Genomic DNA, 23,969 nt, shown 5'->3' with positions numbered 1-23,969 from the left:
GCAACTTGTATTTTTGAGTGTACAGTGCCATAACGATGCCAGATCAGAAAGAATCCATTAATGATGGATTTAAAAATTGAATCATTGCATTCAATTCCAGAATAGAAGGTCAATGCCCATGGATATCTGATCTTATTGTTTCTCACTGAAGAATAGTGGACTTGGCATCGTACTTGTACCATCATCAGCAATAGTGATGATCAGTCAGTGTATAAGTACCAAATCTAGTGGGTCCAGGAATGCTTCAGATGGTGTTACACTTTTGTATTGTAAATTCTGATATGATTGCAGTGTTTGAGCTAACTGTCCGTCATAATGGCTGTCTTCCATCATTACGAATAGTCTGGAGTCTGGGTTTTAGGTTCTCGGATGGATCTAAATAATTAAATAAAAAGAAAATTTATGAATTTCCATTAAAAGTAAACATCAATACTTGCTTTACTAAACAGAATACTCACTATTTCTGAGATTAACTTTATTACACTGTGAGTTGGACATAAAAAAATGAAGTATTGCTAAACGATGTTAAATGTTAATGAGGTGAATTTAATGTTTTCTAGAAGTGCTCTCTTTTTAGTACCTGGTATATTTATTGTTTTATACAGATCTTCATTTATAGAAGTCTTTTAAAGTTTTGCACACATAATACAATTCCTTACATTATACAGGTCTGTTTTCTGTTCCCTAAATTTCTAATATTGATAACTGAAGTAAACCTACGGTATATACAGGGGGTAATTTTCAACCTATCATTTAAATATAAAGCAGGCAATATGTGTCGGGTAGCCATAACAAAACTGCCCGATCTTCCTTTCCATGCAAATCAATAGAAAGACAAATTCGGCTGTTTCTATAAACAGGATCCAGCGAGGCAATGCTGTTAAGTTGAAAATTAACCTCACAGCTAATGAGAAATTCTGACACATGGTGTTTTGAGAAAACTAAAAATTGGATTTCTAAAACACTGTTACTGTTGTTGGTGAGTTAGCATATCACATCATCCTATGCTTGAAATAATACCATTTAAATATAAATACAATATTTCTTTATCTGCTATTCCAGTGGTAGTAATAACCTGTTTTCAAAATATACAATCCATTGCTAAACATAATAACTTTATGCAAAGATAATGACAGCTGAGAATTTCCTTGAGAGAACTCCTGTTTCATCATTCTGCAAGTGTGACAGAAATTTCTCGAACAACAATTGCAATGGCTTCCAGGTGGTAGTGTGGAATGTGGGAGATGTAATAGAATAGAAGGATCGGAGGAGGAATGACTCCTTGATGCAGTCCTGTGGTCGAGGAATCTTCCCATTGATTTCAGGTTTGCAAACATAAATGTCCTGTTGAGTACCATCTACAGAGCTACCTGCATTTACCAAATGGTGTACTCTCTTCCTTTCTCCAGCTCCATTCTTAATGCTTGAGCTATGATATGTCCCAATGTGGGAGTCCCCAAGACTGCAGTATACCTTGTTTGAATTTTATAAAAGTCAGGTTGACTCTGACTGGTCAATGCATTGCCTTGAGAAATGAACCAGAGAACGGCTGTACCTATTGTGTTGAGGCTTGTTTCTTTGGCAGTTAACTGTTACTCATCTTCTAACTGGTGCATTGTCCAATTGCAATGCCATTATCAATCAGCATTCACTAGTTAAACCAATCAATGTTCACATGTTATACAATATAAATGACAAGATTGTCATTTATTGCCTATTGCTAATTGCCCTTTTTAAATCGCTGCAGGTCTTGCAGTGTAGGCACATGTAGAGTACTGTAAAGGAGGGAGTTCCACAATTTAAACCCAGTAACAGTGATGGAACAGTGATCTTTTTGCAAGTTAGGATGATGTGTGATTTGGAGGTGAACTTGGAGATAGTAGTGTTGCCATGCATCTGCTGCTCTTGTCATTCAAGATGGTCGAGGCCATGTGATTGTTGCTGACCAAGAAGCTTTGACAAATCGGTATTGAACATCTTGTAGCTGATACACATTTTTGCTGCCGTGTGCTAAAGGGAATGAACATTTACTACGAGGTCTTGGGTGATCATAAAGTGGACTTCATTATGTGAAAAAACATTGAGCTTCTTGAATGCTGTTGGAGCTGCACTCATTCAGGCAAGTGGAAAATATGCTTGTAATGCATAGATGGTAGACAGAGCTTAGGGAAATCAGGATGTTAGTTATTCACTAAAAACTCTCAGCTTCTGACCTGCTCTTGTAAATACAGTATTTTGTGGCTGGGCCCGTTCAGTTTTTGGTCAATGGTGAACACCAGATCTTGATAGGAATTTCAGTGACAGTAACGCAACTGAATTTCAATGGCAGATGGTTAGATTATCTTTTCTTGGAGAATTGTCATTGCTTGGCACTTGTTGGGCTAACATATTAATTAGTACCTGTACCCCATCTCTAAATATTGTCTGGTTCCAATGTCATGAGGCATGGACTGCTCAGCTCTTCAGTAAAAGTCATGAATGTTATTAAATATCGTGCCATCAATAAATATCCCTCTTCTGACCATATGTATGACATTGCTGTAGTTGACTCTAGACATTCTTTCAATCGTTATGATATGTAAGTTGATATGACTATGATTTAATATGACAATTAATAGTCTGCTCATTATGCACATGAAAACAGACATATCAATTCCATTTTGTACTCTGAATATTTTCTATGAAATTTACTGGGATTCAGCTCCATTGGTGGGACAAAATATTTACAATTAAAGGGGAATTAACAGCATGATACATTTTATAAAAACAAAACTGAAGTTAGATTAATCAATATTTCCTGTACCCTGTAGCTAACCGTTGTGTGTTACTGCCTATGATTACTTGGTTTCTGTTTTCACTCATCGTTTGCCATTTGATATATTCACCATACTTCTAAACATCAGATCAAATTAGTCTGATATATATCATTCTAAATTCCATTTCTATATCAATATCATAATATTAACTGCAACACTTAATAATCCTTACACTCCCTGATTTGAATTGACGATTGCAAAATAGCTGATTGAATTCAGCTGCCTTCTAAGAGGTTATTAAGCGAATGAAATGTTTTGAAATGTTTCATTCCTAATTGCAATGAAATTGTAGCTGTGTTAGGGTAACTTTCAGAGTTACGAAGACTAATTGAACTAGAAATTGGTTTGTAGAATGCTGCCTGTGGTAATGCAGTGGAAATCTCGCAATGCTATTTTTTGGGCCCTGCACCTTTGGCTGCTCTTGAGTGGACAGATCGCATTCCTTCAGAACCAAGGAATCATATCTAGTGTGACCCTGCCTTGATTCACTGCTAACTTAATGTCATACAGCACAATTGCAATGAGTGTCCAGGTGCATTATTTACTCAATTGAAAAACAGGCTCAGCAGAGGTTTCATTCAAAGGTCCAGGCACCCTGATTGCTAGTAAGTAAATTCTTGGCACTTCTTCATTTAAACAGGGATTGGAAGTACTGGAGTATTTTTGGAGCTGTTGTAATCTGTTGTTGGGTTTGAGAGATGTATCCTCAAGATGGAAGGATTAAGCATCTGAGCAACAGAGGAATCAGTGACATGTGCATTAAAAAAGTTGAATTTTCCCCAATTTTGGAAGCACTTTGTTGGTCCTGAATCTGTGTTTCTTGACAATGTTCCCACCAGCATACATTTACAGAAGGTGTCCATTGAAGGTAGGAGAGGATGCAGATGATCCCATAGAGAGGCATGAAGGTATTAGATTAGATTCCCTACAGTGTGGAAACAGGCTCTTCGGCCCAACAAATCCATATCAATCCTCTGAGAAGTAATCCACCCAGTCCCATTTCCCTTTGACTAATGCACTACAAGCAATCTAGCATGGTTAATTCACCTGACCTGCACAGGTTTGGACTGTGGGAGGAAACTGGAGCACCCGGAGGAAACTCATGCAGACATGGGGACAGTGTGTAAACTCCACACAGACAGTTGCTTGAGGCTGGAGGCAGCAGTGCTAATCACTGAGCCACCATGTCGCCCTAATTTGTCTAGTTGACAATCCTTCCAGGAGACGGGGGCATTCTAAAGAAATGGGAGACATAGATGCCTAAAAGTAATTATAACAGAGTGCCATGAAAAGCAAGTCCCAGAACTGTCTGGCTCCCTGGCTTGGAGAGGGCACTTTCATTGAGATGCACCTTTTGAACATTTGCTGAGCTTCTGAGCTCCTGCTGAAAAGCCACTTTCAAAGTATTGCTGTGCTCCTGACACAATGAGGGTCAGGGTGGGGACATTGGTGAACTTGGATCAGACTCAAGGTCCTTAATTCAGGCCTTAATTACCTTGATTACTTGCTGTCTCCACTGAGTAGGCTGCTGGTTCCAGTAGGTACGGGTCCTAAGAAATATTTTTGGAAGGTGAACAACATCAGATTGTCATTTCCAATATGAATTGTCCATTATTTTCCAAGAAATCCATGGTTACAACACCAACAGTCTGTTCATCGTGATAGATAGAAGGATGAGGGTGACCTTGGCTAGAGAAGGGACTTAAAGAAGGAATATCCTATCATTCTTAATGCTTTCAATGGTAAAGAACCGCCTAGTGCATCCTGGTCTATAATATTAAGTACCATCTCTTTCAAATGGCTCAGGAGAGGCAAGAGGCCTTGTCTCCTACCAGCTCTACTTTATTTCCTTCTATTGTGTGTCAAAACCTCCTGCAAAAGCGGAGGAACATCAGTGATTATTCAATACTCTTTGGGTGAAGTGTCTGCTGGATTTAAAAGATGACATATGTGGAGACAGATAAAGATGGGTTGCGAGGCTTTCTTGCAGCATTGGTCGATGTGAGAATGCTGTTCACAATACTATCTCAGTGGAGCCATTTGAAAGTAAATATATTTGGCTTTGCACAAATACTTGAATTGGATACATAGCCAAATAATCATTAAGCAAAGGCTCCGATATGGCAGAGTGGTACCGGACACCTGGTCTCATTCAATAACTGGATCATTATTGCAGGAATTTTTGAGCTGCTATAACACCAGAATGATTTTTTTTTCTGAATGCATTACAATTGGACAGCTAGCAAATTGCTGCCTACACCAAAGTTCAAGCAGTACAGATGGCTTTCTTTGAGCACAATAATACATGGGCAAGCCTTTGAAATGTTAATTTTCCCAGCTGAACCTGTACTTAAAGGTGCCTATCTCTTTCAGTTTATCCCATTTTCTGTAGATGGACTGTTCATGTACTTGTGGCCACCCCTGGGGGCATGATAGCAGGTGAGTGCGGGAGTCAGTAATAAATTGGTTGCAGGCCTCAGTAGCCACATGTCTGACCCTACCGTACTTGCACGACTCAGGAAGCACATCATTCATAGGCCAATTGATGGTCAATTAAGGGCCTCCTCCCACTGCCCCTGGAACTTTAGCCATGGAGGGGGGGAGGTCCACACCAAGTATGCAGCCGAGTGTGATTCACTGGCTTGGCAGGTCAAAGTTTGGAGAGGGGTATATGCCTCCTCCAGATATCCTGTGCACCCCTCCACTAAGGTCTTCATCCCCTAACAATATTATTTTCTAACAAAATGGTTACTTTGGTTTAAAATGGATTAGCAGTATTTTTGACCAAAGTGAAAAATCTTTTGCCTTATTTAGTACAAAACCTGTGAAAACAGCATAACAAAATGTCACCAAATAGAAAGTGATTGGATAAAGAAGTATACTTCTTTTTTTTCCTGTGAACCACATGGAGAAAACATTCAAAATATTGCTATGGAACAGCTGAAGTATTATTTAATTATCTAAAGAACAAAAATATTTTGATCAGACATTCCACAGCCATTCAATTTCTTTGAAAAGACTTCAGTGAAATGTCCTTGTAACATAAGCACATTCTTTTGCTATCAGGAATTATCAATCATGATTCACCTATACACTATCTAAAATATATTGTTACATTAAATGTTATTTCAGGTAGCCCATATCCAAGACTTACTTGAATGATACAAAATAACAGCTAAAGGAAAGATTCTCTGTTCGAACAGTTGATCATATTTTATTGTAATTCAGGCAAAAGGAAGGGTAGGTGTAAAAGTATTGGCAGAAAAATATTTTATTTGAAAGGTTTTACAATCTTTCTTTAGAAGTATATAGTTTAGACTTTCTGCAATGCTACAATAATGTGCAGTTAGAGCCTGTCATTTAGAATTACAGGATTCAATGGGGTCAGCCTGTCATACACTGATGTTAGTTCTCATTTGTGTATAGAGTCAAATAAAGCAGAGGCAAACCTTCTACAGAAGGAAGCTTTTATAAGAATACTTAAACTATCAATTTTTCATCTGCACAGAATAAAGGAACCTGGAAGATAGCAAGTTTAATAACAGTTTTGTACATGAGCTTCAAAATAAAACATTTTCATCACACTAACTACCTCCATATACTATCTATTTTAAATGGTTTGCATTTCTTGTCTTTTTCATACACAGGATAAGGATGATACTTCAGAGCAATTTAGTAAATTTTAACGCTTGATCCAGCTGATTACAAATTAACAAATTTACATTATCAATGTTGTACTAGCCATTGTGATATACTGGTGTTGATACCCAGCTATATCAAGTAATTGTTGTGTGCTTGTTTATTTTCAATTGATTCAATTTATTTTACATAGTACATGACTTGAACCTGAAAACTGCACCGAAAATATAGAATTGCATGATGGAGTCAGATGCATAAAACCACACAAGATCCAAGTCAACTGATGATCTCCATCAGACCAATGGGGAACATAATGGAAATGATGGATTAGGCCAGTAAACTACAAGAAACCAAGATAAAGATTGCAAAACATACAATGTAAAATCATGAACAAGAATGGTGATGAAAAATGGTGCCAAAAGAACATTAAATGCATGGAAATTTAAAAACATGCAAAACCCCCTATAGAAATGTACAATCCTGTCATGAACAAGGCTTCAAATACCATGGAATATGTCTATTAATTTAGAAGTAAGTTGGAGGGTGAAGTCTGGTTAATTCAATTCCAATTGAATTTCTAATTCCATATATGCAATGAGACAGTGCTGAATCGAAAAGAAGACTGAGAGGCAATTTTACTTGCTTGATAACAATAGACAATTTGAATGTCTTATCCATGTGCATTTTATTGACCAAGAAACATGCACATAACCAGTGCAGCAAGCATATATTAGTTAATTAATTATACTGACAACTTACCAAGATGTGCAACAGCAGTATTGACTAAAATGCAATATTATGCTGGAGATCTATTATACTTATGGTGGATAAGCTAATAATTCTCATAGACTTCACACTAAAGAAGTTTATACATCTTTTTACAGCTTGCATTTTAGAATGAAACTGAATTAAACTATATTGTTAGCAGTTATATCAACAGGATCAAAATATAAATCAAATTTAAGTTTGAGATAATGCTTTGGTTTGAGAGTAGATGTACAAAGTGCTGATTAGAATCTATTAAACATAGCAGCTGACAGAACTAGCTATCAAAGGTGCAACCAGATCCTTATATTTTTTTTTTGTAGATATTTTTATTGAAATTTAACATTTTTGCAAATTTACAAAAATAAACAAAACTCTCAAATACAAACATTGATGTACAATTAAATCATATATACAATAGTCATAATTTAACAAAGAAAAGAGAAAGAAAGAAAACAAAAAAAGAAAAAAAAAAGAAACGAGAAAAGACAGAAAAAAAAACTCAACTTTCTACTAATCTAACCTATAACTAACCAGAGTGTATACCTAAGTCTCTTACATGCTCGGAATGTATAAACATCAAATATAATAAAACCCGTATTCGCGCAGGATTCCTCTCCCAAGGGGCCCCGGAGCAGCCCGGTCTGAAATCTTCACTAAATAAAAGCCCTTGTTAGGATAGCCGAAATATCTGCATTTATATAATTCAAAAAGGGCTGCCATATTTTATAAAATAATTCAGTCTTTCGGTGCACCATATTTGTGAGGAAGTCAAGGGGGATATATTCCATAATTAATCTGTGCCAATTTGAAAGTCCAGGGGGGCCCTCAGCCACCCAGTTCACCAAAATATTTTTCCTTGCACAGAAAGAGAGAATAGAAAATAGTCTCTTCCCATGCATATCCAGAGATGAGAGGTTCGAAAAGCCCAAAAGGAGAGATACAGGGTCCACCCTAATTTCCGTTCCTAAAATTTCTGTCAGGGTATTTGCCACTTTAGTCCAGTATCTGCGGATTTTCTGACAAGTCCACAGACAATGTACAAGAGTACCCACCTCTATTTTGCATTTAGGACACATTGGAGATGCTCCTGCCTTAAATTTTGCCAGTCGAGCCGGAGCTATATGGGCCCTATGAAGTATCTTTAGTTGGATAGCCTGAGTTCTGTTACAGATAGCAATTCTTCTAGCATTTTCCCAAATGTCATTCCACATATCCTCAGAGATTTCTAGCCCCAAGTCCTGCTCCCATGTTTTAAGCAGGTCATCCATGTCTCCTGAGACTCCATCATGTAGCAAATGGTATATAGTACTAACGGAGGATGCCCCCGCTGGTCGTAAGACATTACGTTCTCTGTCTGATTTATAAAGACTATCTATTAATGTAGTCTTCCTCTGTATATAATCTCGAACTTGGAAGTATCGAAAGAGATCCCCATTAGGTATTCCGAATTTCAGACGCAGCTGCTCAAAGGACATCAGGATCCCATCTTTAAATAGGTCCCCTAAGCATGAGATGCCCCTGGATCTCCAGAGTTTAAAGGTGGCATCTGTAATCCCCGGTTGGAATCCCCATGCGCCTACTATTGGTGCATGGGGGGATGTTTTATGTGAGTTACCCTCATTTTGCCGCATTATATTCCAGGCCTTAATTGTGTTTAATATTATGGGATTTTTACAGTGGTCTGTAATGATTTTCCTCTTATCTGAAAATAAAAGGTTAATAAGTGGGTATTTTACTTGGGAGGCTTCGATATCCAGCCAAATTGATTGTGGATCAGATGAAACCCAATCAGCTATGTAACTTAGTAGGGAGCTTAACTGATATTTCCTAAAGTCTGGGAAGTCCAGTCCTCCCCTTGCCTGTGGAAGCTGTAGCTTCTTCAGCTTAATAAGGGGCCGTCTATGGTTCCAAATAAAGGAGCCCAACCAGCCATATAATTTACGTAGGGCTAGCCTTGGCAGCATCAGCGGGAGCATTCTCATAGGATATAAGAGACGGGGCAGAACATTCATTTTAATTAATGCTATTCTCCCTAGCCAGGAAATCGGAAGGTCTCTCCATCGCTGGAGGTCCTGCCTTATCCTTTCCATTAATTGTACAAAATTAGCCCTATACAGCTGATCAAATACTGGCGTGATAAAAATACCTAAATATAAGAAGCCCTCCAGGGACCAACGGAAGGGAAAAGGGGATCCGTCCATTAAGTGGGGTATCATAGCCAGACCACCCATTGGCATGGCTTCCGATTTTGAAAAATTAATTTTATAGCCTGAGAATGCACTAAATGTATTAATAACTTGAATTAGACGAGGCACTGACATTAAAGGATTACTGAGGAATAAGAGAATGTCATCTGCATAGAGGGTAATTTTGTGTTTACCTGTACCAATCCTCGGGGCCATTATATTAGGATCAGTCCGGATGGCTTCTGCTAGTGGTTCGATTATCAGTGTAAACAACAATGGTGAGAGAGGACATCCTTGACGGCAGCCCCTACCCACACTGAAGCCATCCGATCTTAACCCATTAGTAATAACAGCTGCTTTGGGGTCATTATACAATGTTGAAACCCATTTGGTAAACACCTGTCCAACGCCAAACCTTTCCAATGTGTAAAATAAATATGACCATTCAACCCTATCAAATGCCTTTTCCGCATCCAATGAAATTACTACTCCTGGTATCTTTCCCTGATGACAGGCTTGGATCATATTCAAGACCCTTCTGATATTATTGGATGATCTGCGGCCCTTAATAAATCCCGTCTGGTCCTCCTTTATAATATATGGCAGTACCCTTTCTAGTCTTAGTGCTAACATTTTTGAGAGAATTTTAAAGTCTACATTTAGTAAGGATATTGGTCTGTAAGATGCACAATCTTCTGGGTCTTTTCCTTTTTTGAGGATAAGAGAAATATTTGCTTCTTTCAGCGTGGGCGGGAGACAGACCTGACTATGCGCAAAATTATACATATCCATAAGTGGGTCAACCAATATTCCTGTAAATTCTTTATAGAATTCAGCTTGAAAACCATCCGGGCCCGGTGCTTTTCCGCTCTGAAGTTGCCTAATTGCCTCAAGTATTTCTTGGACTGTTAAAGGGGTATTTAGGGCCGACACCTGTTCCGGAGTCAGGCCCGGGAAGGTCAAATTTTTAAAAAATGACTGCATCCTCCTAATCCTATCTTCACAATCCTGCGATCTATATAGTTCAGAATAAAATTCTTTAAAGGTCGCATTGATCTTTTTATGATCATGAGTCAGGGTACCTGTACTTTCCTTGATGGTCGGAATAGTTTGAGGGGCTTTCTTTTTCTTTGCAAGAAATGCTAAGTATCTACCCGGTTTGTCGCCATATTCATATAATCTTTGTTTCGCAAATAATATTTCCCTTTTAGCCGTTTGAATAAGCGCAGTGTTTAAAGCTGTCCTAAGAGCTCTAATCCTCTGCAATTTTGTGATAGAAGGTCTATCAGCGTATGCTGTTTCGGCTGCTTTTAGGCGAGCTTTGAGCAGACGTTGTTGCTCTCCCTTCATTTTCCTCTGGGTCGCTGAATAGGAGATGATCAAACCTCGTGCATAAGCTTTGATGGTCTCCCACATCATTGACGGATTGCTAGCCGTACCAGTATTAATTTCTAAAAAAGTTTTAAGTTCTTGGGAGAAGTACTTTAAAAATTTGCTATCTTTTATCAGGAAGGGGTCCATACGCCAATGCCGAGCAGATGTCCCATTGTTCTTTACCTTAGTTTCCATGTATACAGCGGCATGGTCAGAGATTGCTATAGTACCTATTTTACAGGTTGCTATAGAGTTTAGAAAAATCGATGGGGCAAAAAACATATCAATTCTTGTGTGACATTTATGTGGATTAGAGTAGAAAGAAAAATCTCTACCCTGTGGATGGAGACATCTCCATACATCTACCAATCCTAATTCTTTATTCAGGTCCGCCAGTTGTCTAGATCTGGGAGATACTTCAGCGGCACTCTTGGGAATCCTGTCTATTTCCGGATCCATAATACAATTAAAGTCTCCCCCTATAATTGTATGACGGGCACCAAAGGCCATCAGTTTTGAAAAAGCTTCCGTTATGAATTTAAAGGGGTGTGCCGGGGGGCAGTATACATTTAAGATCCCATATTCCTCTCCATTTATGAGGGCTTTAATCAAAATATATCGTCCATATTCGTCTTTTATCTGATTTAGAATTTTCAAAGGGAAGTTCTTCCTGACAAGGATAACCACTCCCCTGCTTTTTGAATTAAAAGAGGAAAAAAAGGCCTGATCAAATCCGCCCTGTCGTAATTTTAAGTGTTCTTTATCCGACAGGTGTGTCTCCTGTAGGAGAGCTATATCAACTCTCTCCTTCTTAAGATTTGATAATATTTTCTTCCTTTTAACTGGCGAATTACTCCCCCTGACATTCCAGGTGCACCACTTAACCGACTGTTCAGCCATAATCATCTGGACAGATCCGAGACCCCTCGGGAGGGGAAACCCTATCTAGAACATCCCGAGCATGGAGCATACAAGATTTACAAAAGTAAAGATTCTCTGATACACTCAAAACAATATAACAAAAAACTCTTTCTAAGTATAAAAAATGTAAAACATTCCGAATTGGAGATTTTCTCCCTTGTTCCCAGGGAGCGTCACTTCCTCTCCCACAGTCCATCTTACCCTCTTCCAACCAGTGCCCCACCCTTGACCCAGGTGTTCCTCAATAAAATGAGGAGAATTCAAATATAATATAAAGCTAGAGTTAACAGTGAACACCCCACCCCCACCCACACCCACATCTAAATATATTTGGGAATATTAATACCATATATAACTATAAGATTACAATCTCAACACGTAATACTTAAATATAATACCACAGAATAACAGGGGAAAGAAAAACAACCCCGCTCCTAAAAACAGAAGTAAAATAGAATAAGGTAACCACCTCCCCCCATCAACATTAACCAAACGCCCCAACATATATATATATACATACACACATAGGGGGAAAGATAAGAAAAGATGAAGGGATGTAAACCAAAATAATGGGAAAGGCAGACCAGCGTCCACAATCTCTTACAGCTTATTTAAGAGAGTCCAAGAATTCCTTAGCCTTCTCCGGTGATCCGAAGTTATATATGGATCCTTCGTGGCTAAGGCGTAGCGTCGCTGGATATCGTAAGGAGTACTGGATATTTAAGTCCCTTAAACGCTTCTTCACCTCATCGAATGCCTTCCTCTTTCGGACCAAAGCTGGGGAGAAGTCCTGGAACAGCATGATCCTGGATCCTTTGCGGGTCATAGCTTGGGGATCTTTTCCCAGATTTCTTGAGGCTTCCAGGAGCATCTGCCTCTCCCTATAGCTCTGCAGCTGGAACAGGACCGGGCGTGGGCGCTGGGTTGAGCCGGGCCCACGTACTGTGACCCGGTAGGCCCATTCTACCCTTACCTGGCCTGATCCAGCCTGCAGATTTAAAAGTTGTGGCAGCCAATGCTCTAAGAATGCTGTCAGCTGGCCTCCCTCTTCCTGCTCGGGAAGGCCCAACAACCGAATATTTTTTCTACGACATCGATTTTCGAGGTCATCAATGTGGTTTTCTAGGTTCTGGACTCGATTCTCGAGAAAACGGATGTGGTCGGCTGTTGATTTTATCCCAGTCTCTGAGGCTGCGGCCTTCGACTCCACCTCTCTGACTCGGCACTCCAGTTCCTGAATGTCTCTGCCCTGCTTCTGCAGCTCGGCTGATAGTGCTTCTCTGCTCTGCCGAGACTCATCGATAAAAGCATCAATCTTCGCCTCCCACCTGGCAAACATCTCCTCAAAGCTCATCTTTATTGGTAAATCTCCTGAAGTAGCTGAAGACACCTTTGTTGCAGCTGAAGAGGGAGAGGGTGGGGGAGGGGTCCCTGCTTTCTTAGAGCCGCCTGTTCCCTTCCCTTTACTCATTTTCCAGCTAGTATTAGACTATTTAAATGTACTAATAGGTAACTATTTAAGGTTAACAACTATTATAAATGGTTTAGTGAGTGTGGTGGGGGTGGATAGCCCACTTTTCCCAAGTTTTGGGTAGAGCACTGTGGACCCAGTCTTGCTGGGTCGCCGCCATCTTGGATCCCCCAGATCCTTATATTTTTGATACATAACATAGACTTAGCTGCTGCATGGCTGGAAATGGTTCAGCAAGTTAATGTTCATTGTGGTAGCTTCCACCAATCTTCTTTCCTTGAATAAGTCCAAGGATCTATTTGGTTTTCAAAGTTTGGGAGAAGATTTGTAGCTCGGGTGCTCGTTGTTGTGGTTCTGTTCGCTGAGCTGGGAATTTGTGTTGCAGACGTTTCGTCCCCTGTCCCCTGTCTAGGTGACATCCTCAGTGCTTGGGAGCCTCCTGTGAAGCCCTTCTGTGATCTTTCCACCGGCCACTACAAATGCCGGAGGAAAGATCACAGAAGCGCTTCACAGGAGGCTCCCAAGCACTGAGGATGTCGCCTAGACGGGGGACGAAACGTCTGCAACACAAATTCCCAACTCGGCGAACAGAACCACAACATCTATTTGGTTTCTTGAAGTAGAGGAACAACCACTTGTGACTCTTAAAGAGAAGCTGTCATCTTAGCAAGTTGTAGTTTACTGCATGATAGTAAATAAGTACAAATTACTTAGCTAATCATTGGTCCAGATACTTCAATCACTGTTTGAACAAAGTCAATGATTAATCTTGCCTGTCGGCAATTTTGCGAGCCAAGATTCTGAGTCGAGCAGCATCAGGAGTTAGAGAAGTCGTCATTTCGGGTGTAACCCTTCTTCACGATTTAAGGGCTTCACCCGAAGCATTGACTTCTCTACCTCCTGATGCTGCCTGGCTTGCTATATTCTTCCAGCATCGCGCCTGTCTACTTTGAATTTCAGCATCTGCAGCTTTTTTGTTTATAACCAAGATTCTGAACCTAGCTGGTTCTTAATGTGACTATCACAGCAAACCAGGGAGAAATCTACTCAGTGCAGGCCTAGCATTGCAGGCCAAGACATGTCTCATTTTTAATAATACTTGCTGCCATGTAGCTTCAGGAGCTAAAGACCCCGAAGACACTTTGACAGTAACTAAGCAAAGATAAGGGTGCAAAGTACTTCAGCTTTGGAGGAGTGTGATGCAACAGGCCAGCATTACTATGAAGCAGACTGAAAACATGGACTTGTGGGAGAAGTGCAGCAGAGGTAGGAGAGCACCTTCAACCTTTTCCTCCTGGTCAGAACCACATGTGTGACATCACAAGAAATCAGGTAAGTAATTAGTTGGTATTGCTTCTGTGATTCTTTTAGTTGGCTAAATCAGGTCACATTATGAGATGAAAAGGACAGACAGGGAAATCATTTTTTTAAACATTTAACATTCGAATCACTTAAATTAATAGAACATAGATGTTTGGTGAAAGATGTGCTGCAGTTATACTATGTGGAAACTGGTTGACACCGGGGTGATCCACAAAAACCATTTCTGCAGCAGGTATTGGTTGCTTGAGGAACTTTATCTCAGAGTAGATGAGCTAGAGTCTCAGTTGTGGCCACTGCAACATATCAGGGACACGATGTTTCAGGAGACAATCATACCCCTCAGATGAGTTACATTAAATTTCATCCCTGGTCAGGAACAGGAGTGTGTGATTGTGAGTGAGGCAGGTATTAGGATCCAGAATTTAACTTTGGAGGAGCTGCAGTCATTGCCTTTATCCAATAGCTAAGAGCTTCTTGTTCCCTGTGTGGACAAGGTCAGGCTGCAGGAGGAAGGAGCTGACTGACCAAACTGCCATTGTACAGAGTGCCATTCACAAATGGGGAGATAAAAGTGAAAGAAAGTATCCAGTCAAAAACTAAGGCATATGAAGTGATTAAAAACTAACGATATGCTAGAGAATTAGAAATGTTTTTGGAACTGGCAATGGATAACTAAAATGCTAATAAATAGAGAAAAAATTGAGGCTGAAAGTAAATTGGCAAGAAATATAGAGTCATTGAGTCATAGAGATGTACAGTCCAACCCGTCCATGCCAACCAGATATCCCAACCCAATCTAGTCCCACCTGCCAGCACCCAGCCCATATCCCTCCAAACCCTCCCTATTCATATACCTATCCAAATGCCTCTTAAATGTTGCAATTGTACCAGCTTCCACCACTTCATCTGGCAGCTCATCCCATACACGTACCACCCACTGTGTGAAAAAGTTGACCTGTAGGTCTCTTTTATATCTTTCTCCTCTTACCCTAAACCTATAACCTCTAGTTATGGACTCCCCGACCCCAGGGAAAAGACTTTGTCTATTTATCCTATCCATGCCCCTCATAATTTTGTAAACCTCTATAAGGTCACCCCTCAGCCTCCGACGCTCCAGGGAAAACAGCCCCAGCCTGTTCAGCCTCTCCCTATAGCTTAAATTCTCCAACCATGGCAACATCCTTGTAAATCTTTTCTGAATCCTTTCAAGTTTTACAACATCTTTCTGATAGGAAGGAGACCAGAATTGCATGCAACAGTCCAACCATTGCCTAACCAATGTTCTGTAGAGCCGCAACATGACCTCCCAACTCCTGTGCTCAATACTCTGACCAATAAAAGAAAGCATACCAAACGCTTTCACTATCCTATCTACCTGCGACTCCACTTTCAAGGAGCTATGAACCTGCACTCCAAGGTCTCTTGTTCAGTAACACTCCCAAGGACCTTACTATTAAGTGTATAAGTCCTGCTAAGATTTGCTTTCCCAAAATGCAGCACCTCACATTTATCTGAATTAAACTCCATCTGCCACTTCTCAGCCCATTGGTCCATCTGGTCCAGATCCTATTGCAATCTGAGGTAACCCTCTTCGCTGTCCACTACACCTCCAATTTTGGTGTCATCTGCAAACTTACTAACTGTACCTCTTATGCTCACATCCAAATCATTTATGTAAATGACAAAAAATTGTGGACCCAGCACCGATCCTTGTGGCACTCCACTGGTCACAAGCCTTCAGTCTGAAAATCCACCACTAACACCCTCTGTCTTCTACTTTTGAGTCAGTTCTGTATCCAAATGGCTAGTTCTCCCTGTACTCTGTGAGATCTAACCTTGCCTATTTGAAGTCCATATAGATCACATCTACCGCTCTGCCCTCATCAATCCTCTTTGTTACTTCTTCAAAAAACTCAATCAAGCCATGTTGACTATCCCTAGTCAGTCCTTGTCTTTCCAAATACATGTGCATCCTGCCCCTCAGGATTCCCTCCAACAACTTGCTCACTACTGATATCAGACTCATTGGTCTATAGTTTCCTGGCTTATCCTTACCAACCTTCTTAAACAGTGGCACCACGTTAGCCAACCTCCAGTCTTCCGGCATCTCACCTATGACTATCGATGATACAAGTATCTCAGCAAGAGGCCCAGCAATCAATTCTCTAGCTTCCCACAGAGTTCTAGGGTAAACCTGATGTACATCTCTATGACTCTATGACTCTATGACTATTACAAAGGAAAAAAAGAGAACATTGAGGAAAGCTTATGCAATTTAACAAAATCAGCATGTTCTTTGAGAAAGGTGAACTATGCTTGATAAATTCACGACTTGATAAAGGAGAATCAGTAGATTTGGTACATTTGGATAACACACCACATAAAGATTACTGCATCAGGTAGTTCATGATATTAGGGATAATGGATGGAGGATTGTTTAGCATACAGAAGACACAGTTGGAATGAATGTATCTTTTCTAGGTTGGAAAGACAGAACTAGCGGAATGCCTTGACAATTTATGGTCTCATGTATTTACTATCTATTTATGACTTGGAAAAGGGGGTAAGATGTAATAAGTCCAAATTTACTGATGGTACAACAATAGATGGGAGGGCATGTTGTGATGCGAACATGAGGAATTGGAAAGGGTATGTGCATAGGTTGAGTGAGTGTGCACAAGTTTGGTAGATGAGGTTTAATGTTGGAAAGTGTGGGGTTTTGCACTTTGGTAGGAAAAATCAAATGGCAGACTAAAACTTAAATGCAGCACCAAGCAGAACTGGATGTTCTTCTGCACAAAAAACAAAAACGTTAGCATGCAATTGCAGCAAGGAATTAATGAGGGAAATGGAATTTAGGCCTGTATTGCTAAGGGATTGGAATTTAAAATCACGGATGTTTTGTTACACATGTACAGGCAGTACAGGTAAGGCTGCACCTGGTATTACATACAGTTTTGGTCCCTGTGTTTATGAAAGGTCATTCTGTCATTACAGGTAGTTCTAAAGAGATTCACAAGGCTGATGTGTGGGATGATGGGCTTGAATTATCAAGGATTGCTAAACAGGTTAGGTCTTTATTTATTAGAGTTTAGATGAACAAGGGATGATGTCATTCAAATATATAGGATTCTGAAGGGGCTACTGAGGGTAAATGCTGAGAAGATGTTTCCACTAATAGGGGAATCTCAAACTAAAGGGACATTAACAGAATAGGGAAGCATTCATTTAAAATTGAGATTCCGTCTGCCCTGAAATAAAACATCTTTTTTACATTGTTAGGTTACTTTTGAAAGTGCATTAGATTTGCTGACATTATCTTTTCAGGTAATGCATTCAAATTAAGGCAGTGAGAATGAAAATTGGGAGAGACATACTAGAGGGACTAGTTCAATATTACTTTTTTAACACATGACCAAAAACAAAAGTTTTATCAACATAACATTTTGTATTGTTTATTTCATTAAATGTTCATATCAGACTTTTCAGAATTTTTTTTAACATCCTCTGAGCTTTTGTACAGAAATATTTATGGAACATGGCTTCTTCTGAGCCTGTGCAGCTGAGGTTAAATTAAATCAATTAAATGCCTCTACTTAAAATTTTTGAGCAATTTGGGGAGCATTCTCAGTACAACAGAGTGGTCAGATTACATGAGAAAATGCATGTTGTATGTGCAAATACAAGAGGTTATACTGAAAACAGCCTCAGTTGTTAGCACACTAAACATGTGCTCAGCATGGTCCTTGAACTCCAATGTTCAATGCTACCCAGCAACAAGGGTTTCAATACTTTCAGTTAGCCATTCAAACCAATTTGAGGTTGAGTCATTGAGTCATTGAACCAAATAGCATGGAAACAGGTCCTTCAGCCCACCATGTTTATGCCGGCCAACAAGTACTTAACTAAACTGATCCCATTTGTCCGTACTTTCCATAGCCTACTCTGCCCTGGCATTTTAAGTGCTCATTCAGTGTTGTGAGAGTGCTGTTCTGTGTATCCCAATGTCTCTCTGCTCCTATACTCCCCTCAAAGATGTAACGTTGAGCCTGTATTGTCTCCCCATGTTTCTTCGACCAAAATGTATTAACTCACATTTCTCTGCATTGAAATTTAAGTGCCACGTATATGCTATAGAGATAGAAGGAAATATCATTAATACTAGGCCAGATGGAGGTAGAGTAGAGAATGCTGCAATAGTATGTGCCCATCATATGAAGAAATAAAATTACAGGAGGAGTTCTAAAGTTACAGATATTTGAAAAAAGAGATAGAAAGTTAAGCAGACTTATGTTAAGGATGATGCAAAGTAGCTGTACTGCAGGGATGGAAGCTGAACTTAACAAATTTTGTGCAGTGAAGTCTCAGGGAAATCATGCAGCAGCTAAATCACTCAGTGTAATGAGTGCTCAGGGGAATCCTGGCAGCTGCACAGGCTCAGAAAAAGCCATGTTCCATAAATATTTCTGTACTTTAGCTCAGAGGATGTTAAAAAAAAAACCATGAGAAGTGGGTTTTTCTGGATGTGGCTGAGCTGGTTAGAACACAGGGAAAAGGTAGTTTTAGCTTGGTGAGTTAACTGTCAGTGAACAGCTGGAGTTGTGCTTACAAATAAATACTGGAGTTCAATTTTAAAGTCCAGGGGAGCATAGACTCAGGAAAGTAGGTTAATCCACCAGTACAGGAACAGTTACTGAGCAGTCTATAATGGGGAAGTTTCAAGGCAAAACCAACAAGATTTGTGATCCCTTGTGCAATTTACTGAGATTCAGTGAGTTGCTGTGCCATTAACATCTGGGAGACATTTCTGAGAAATCTATAGGATTTGTCTTCATCACATTTATTATTTGATGTGTGCTGTGGTTTCAATCACAATCTATTACCCGTATTTGCTACATTAATACTGGGTTAGAAATAATTTATATATATTTTGTAGATTGTATTACTGTGTAGTTCTATGTAGTTCAATGTAGTAAAGTTTACTGTTGTTCAAAATCATGAAATCTTGAGGTGCTATTCACTTAGTAATTCCACTGAACTTCATGATTTGTCTGCTTCAAAAATAGAAGTTACTGATCCCTAGGAAGATCATAACGTAAATTGACAGCTAGATCCATAGTTGTAACTTAAGTTTAGTTGTCTCATCTATGAATCACAACAAATTTAAACAAAATAAAATGTTAGTTTATTAGCAACAATTGCTAAGAGTTACCTCTATGCAGAGAATGATAAAGTTGTAAGCTAAAATACAAGTAAAGTGATTTAAAATAAGGGTAAAAGTCATAGAGCTGAAAGTACTATTAGTATTTGGACTATTGCAGGCCTGTTAAATGCTTGACAATTCTCTTTTCAAGTTTTGAAAACTTCAAGTCATAATTCAACAGTTGTAATGGCTTCTGTAATCTGATAGCTGGGAATTGCTTGTTGGTAAACTCAGTAGGTAGAGCAGCTTTGGAGAGCAAATAAATGTTCTTTTCCTTTCTTGCTTCTACTGGCATAACACTTGAAAACCGGTACTTGTTCAGTTCCAGTTGGAATCTGGACCTATCTTCACATAGTCTCCAAACAGCTCTACACATCCAAAGGCACTCAGCCAAGTGTTTGTTACAATCAAACAGAAATAGCTGCTGATATTAACTTTGATGCATCAATGTTCCACAGAGCAAAGTTCATTAATTATGCTGGAATCCCCTGTTATTCGAGTGTCCTGTTCAGCGTTACAGAAGCCTTTGTTTCTTCTCACCATAGTGGGTTTAGTAGACTGCCCTAGAATTCCTTTGATTATTTAAAGACTTTATGTAGCTGACTCTTAAATTAATCACTCTGTGTGGTTTGACTGCAGTGAATAAACTTGAACAATTCTGTGACTTCTGGGATCCATCTTGTAAGACCTATTTTAGTCTGTTTTAAATCTATTTTAGTCTATTTTAAAGACAGAGTTACCATTGCTTATAAAATATTATATTTTATATATATATATATACACACACACACACACCATTTTGACATTTGTCATAAAATGAGTGAGAAAACTGAGAGTACTGGATGTACGAATCAGTAAGGTGAAAAAATGCTGTAAGTATGTAACAGATCTCGCAGCATGTGTGGAAAGGGAAACAGAACAGATGTTTTGGGTTTATGACCTGACTGTTAAATAACTGCAGGACATTGGGGTTTTCCATTGGCTCTTTAACTGTTTGGGTGTCGGTGGTGTTGATAGTTTGGTCCTGCTCATAATTCAGCCAATTAACTCAATTACTTCCTCTACAGATGCTGCCCGATCTGCTGAGCTTTTTTCTGTTTTCATTCCATACTGTTTGGAACTGTTTTCACCTTTTGCAAAGATTAATGCAGTAAATGTATTTTTAGTGTCGAAAGCTTTAATATTCTTTTTTACCCAAAAAGAAATAGCAAGTAAGTGAAATTCATTTGAATATCAACTGTTTTCTGGTCCTTATGTTTCTTTCTTCTTCATGTTGAACAGTAGAAGGAGCACACTCATGGCAAGAAAAATCCTGGAGGCAGACACAAATTAATGTTTACACAATTGTCTGTAGCTCCAAAGATTGGATATGAATAATTGGAATTGCAGTCATTATTTCATTCGTGAATCGAGATATGTGTAACTTTCCTGATGAACTGAGGGCATTCTTCTTAAGATTGAAGATGGCATAAAGGTAGATGGAGTGACGGGTAGAGTTGAGGAAGCAGGGAGACTGCAAAATGACTTGGATAGGCAAATAAGTGGCAGAGAATGCAGTGTGGGAAAGTGTGAGCTTATGCACCTTGGTAGAAATAATACAGGCATTGACTATTTTCTGTGGGCGGCACAGTGGCGCAGTGGTTAGCACTGCTGCCTCACAGCATCAGAGACCTGGGTTCAATTCTCGCCTCAGGCGACTGACTGTGTGGAGTTTGCACGTTCTCCCCATGTCTGCGTGGGTTTCCTCCGGGTGCTCCGGTTTCCTCCCACAATCCAAAAGATGTGCGGGTCAGGTGAATTGGCCATGCTAAATTGCCTGTAGTATTAGGCAAGGGGTAAATGTAGGGGTATGGGTGGGTTGCGCTTCGGCGGGTCGGTGTGGACTTGTTGGGCCGAAGAGCCTGTTTCCATTATGTAAGTAATCTAATCTAAATGGGGAAGGACTTTATAAATCTGAAACTCAAAGGGTCTTGAAACTCAAAGAATTATTTTAAGATTAAGTTTCAGCTGGCAGTTAGGAAGGCAAATACAGTGTGAGGAATTATTTCAAGAGGGTTAGAATAGAAGAGCAGAAATGTACAGCTCAGGCTGTATAAATTTCTGGTCAGAATTCATCTGGAATATTGCGAGCAATTTTGGGTCTTCTATTGGAGGAAAAATGTGCTGACATTGGAGGGGGTCCAGAGGAGGTTTTCGAGACTGATTTTGAGGTTGAAAGGCTTATTGTATGAGGAGCAGTTGAGGACTCTGGGTCAGTGATGTTTAGAAGGATGGGGGAAGCTCATTGAAACTTACAGAATACTGAGAGGCCTGGACAGAGTGGACATGGAGAAGATGTTTCCACTAGTTGGAGTGACTAGGTCAGAAGGGCCCAGACTCAGAGTGAAAGGACAATCCTTTAGAAATGAGGAGAACTTTCTTCAGACAGATGGTGTTGAATCTCTGGAACTCATTGCCGTAGAGACCTGTGAAGGCCAGGTCATTAGGTATATTTAAGACAGAGATAAATAGGTTCTTGTTTAGTAAGGAGATTAATGATTATGGGGAGAAGGCAGGAGAACAGAGTTAAGAAAAATATCAGTCATGGTGGAGCAGTCTCAAAGGGCTAAATGGCCTAATTCTGCCCCAGCATCTCATGGTTTTATAGTCAGGGAGCTATGCTGGAAGTAGATTCAGAAGCACTATGCACCTCCTCAGTGAATTTCTGACATTCATCGCATTGGCTCCAATAGTGCAATGGAGCTGAATTTCGTGTCTGGGATTCCTACACATGAAAAACAGAAAAAACAAAGTTGACAGTTGCTGACCTGTACAAGGATCTCCAGGAACTGCGAGCTGTGATATAAAACCTTTGGCCATGTTTGCATGAAATTCTCTAAATGTAAATGGAGAAATGCGTGTTTTGCAGAGTACCAAAAGTGAGAACATACAGTGTCTCTTGTATTTGAGCAGTTCTGTGCAATAGAGGAGCACTTTCAGCATGACCTTTTGCTGACAGAACAGAGTGATATATTAGCTAAAATGGTTAGTGGAAGAAGGAAGAAAGAACTTGCATTTATTTGATGCTTTTCATGACCTTGGGATGTACCAAAGCGCACTGCAGCCAATGAAGCATTTTTGAAGTCTTGTAAACCATGAGTAGATTCCAGAAACTGTGTCTATTCCCCAAAGAGATGCAATTCTAGAGAAAGTAATATGGGCAACAGGACACAGTATTCTAAAATATCATCTGAGTACCTGAACATTTACAAATCCACTCCCTTGAGAGAGCAGATCTAAGATAAGGGTGGAACAAAGGCTTTTAAATGCCTGCAGCTAAAGATTATTTGTGGAATATAAAATAGCAAGAATATTTTAGCTGCTGTTTAAATACAAGAAAAGTAATGCCTTCTTGCCAGGTGTTCTTATTAAACATTAAAATACATATCACATTCTTTTTCAATTATTTGTTTTTAATTTGTAAACAGACATGATTCTTCTTGCAAAGGCAAATAGAAGACTGCAAATTAATAACAAAGGGAATGCGAAAATGAAAAATTCTAACTTGCAGAGTAACTAGTTCAATTGGAACATATCAATCTTATTGACTGTTAAAGATGTCAGAGTCGTATAAAGTCTTGTAGTTTAAGGTAAAGGTACATATTAGGTACAGTCCTTTTCCTACACAGAAATATAGAACATAGATATACATAGGCACTCAAGGACTACTAATTAATATGATGCCATGGGTCCATGGTAGAATTGTGGTGGATTTTCCCTGATTACAGTATTTCCTCTTTGTAGAAAGTGAAAAGCAACAGGGAGCTGACAAGTCCTGTCAGCAACAACTCTGATCAGGATATTAATGAGGATGTTCAGCTCACCTAAATTGTCATTTAAAGTAGAGTCTAAGATTGGAAATCCAAGCAAACATCTCAGCAGCAATCATTCTGATCTCTGTGAAGATCCTCTAGGAGATTGAATTGACGAAGAGTCTGATAAAGCAATCAGTGTTGGTTGAAGATCTTTGCAGTTTGAAGAGATTACAGTTTACTTTCAGTGTACTTACTGAACTGAATATTCAACTGAAACACACAGCAAGCAACAATAAACAGAAACTAACCAACTTCCGATGACTTACAAGTAGCACACAAAATATTCATTCCAGTACTGATCTATTTTCAATATTTATCTACACATTAAAATAAAGTGTTAGAGGGATATTTGTCCCTTACTTCATAACATCATTAACCACTTTAAGGACAATGAGCTTTTCTGACTTTTGTTAT

The 23,969-nt window shown here is 39.4% G+C and overlaps 1 protein-coding gene across 1 annotated transcript in view; it reads right to left on the bottom strand.

The window, feature by feature from the left end:
* Positions 1–204: 204 nt before the first annotated feature.
* The window catches only part of LOC132822138 (chemokine-like protein TAFA-1), a 474,647-nt gene continuing 450,882 nt past the window's right edge, over positions 205–23,969 (bottom strand). Inside the window, exon 5 of the mRNA XM_060835206.1 lies at positions 205–375. Coding sequence (XP_060691189.1) covers positions 358–375 — 18 coding nt within the window. The 3' untranslated portion in view covers positions 205–357. The remainder of the gene's footprint in view (positions 376–23,969) is intronic.

Source organism: Hemiscyllium ocellatum, chromosome 14 (assembly GCF_020745735.1).
Source record: "Hemiscyllium ocellatum isolate sHemOce1 chromosome 14, sHemOce1.pat.X.cur, whole genome shotgun sequence".
Lineage (NCBI taxonomy): Eukaryota > Metazoa > Chordata > Chondrichthyes > Orectolobiformes > Hemiscylliidae > Hemiscyllium > Hemiscyllium ocellatum.
This window is presented reverse-complemented; position numbering and strand designations above follow the sequence as displayed.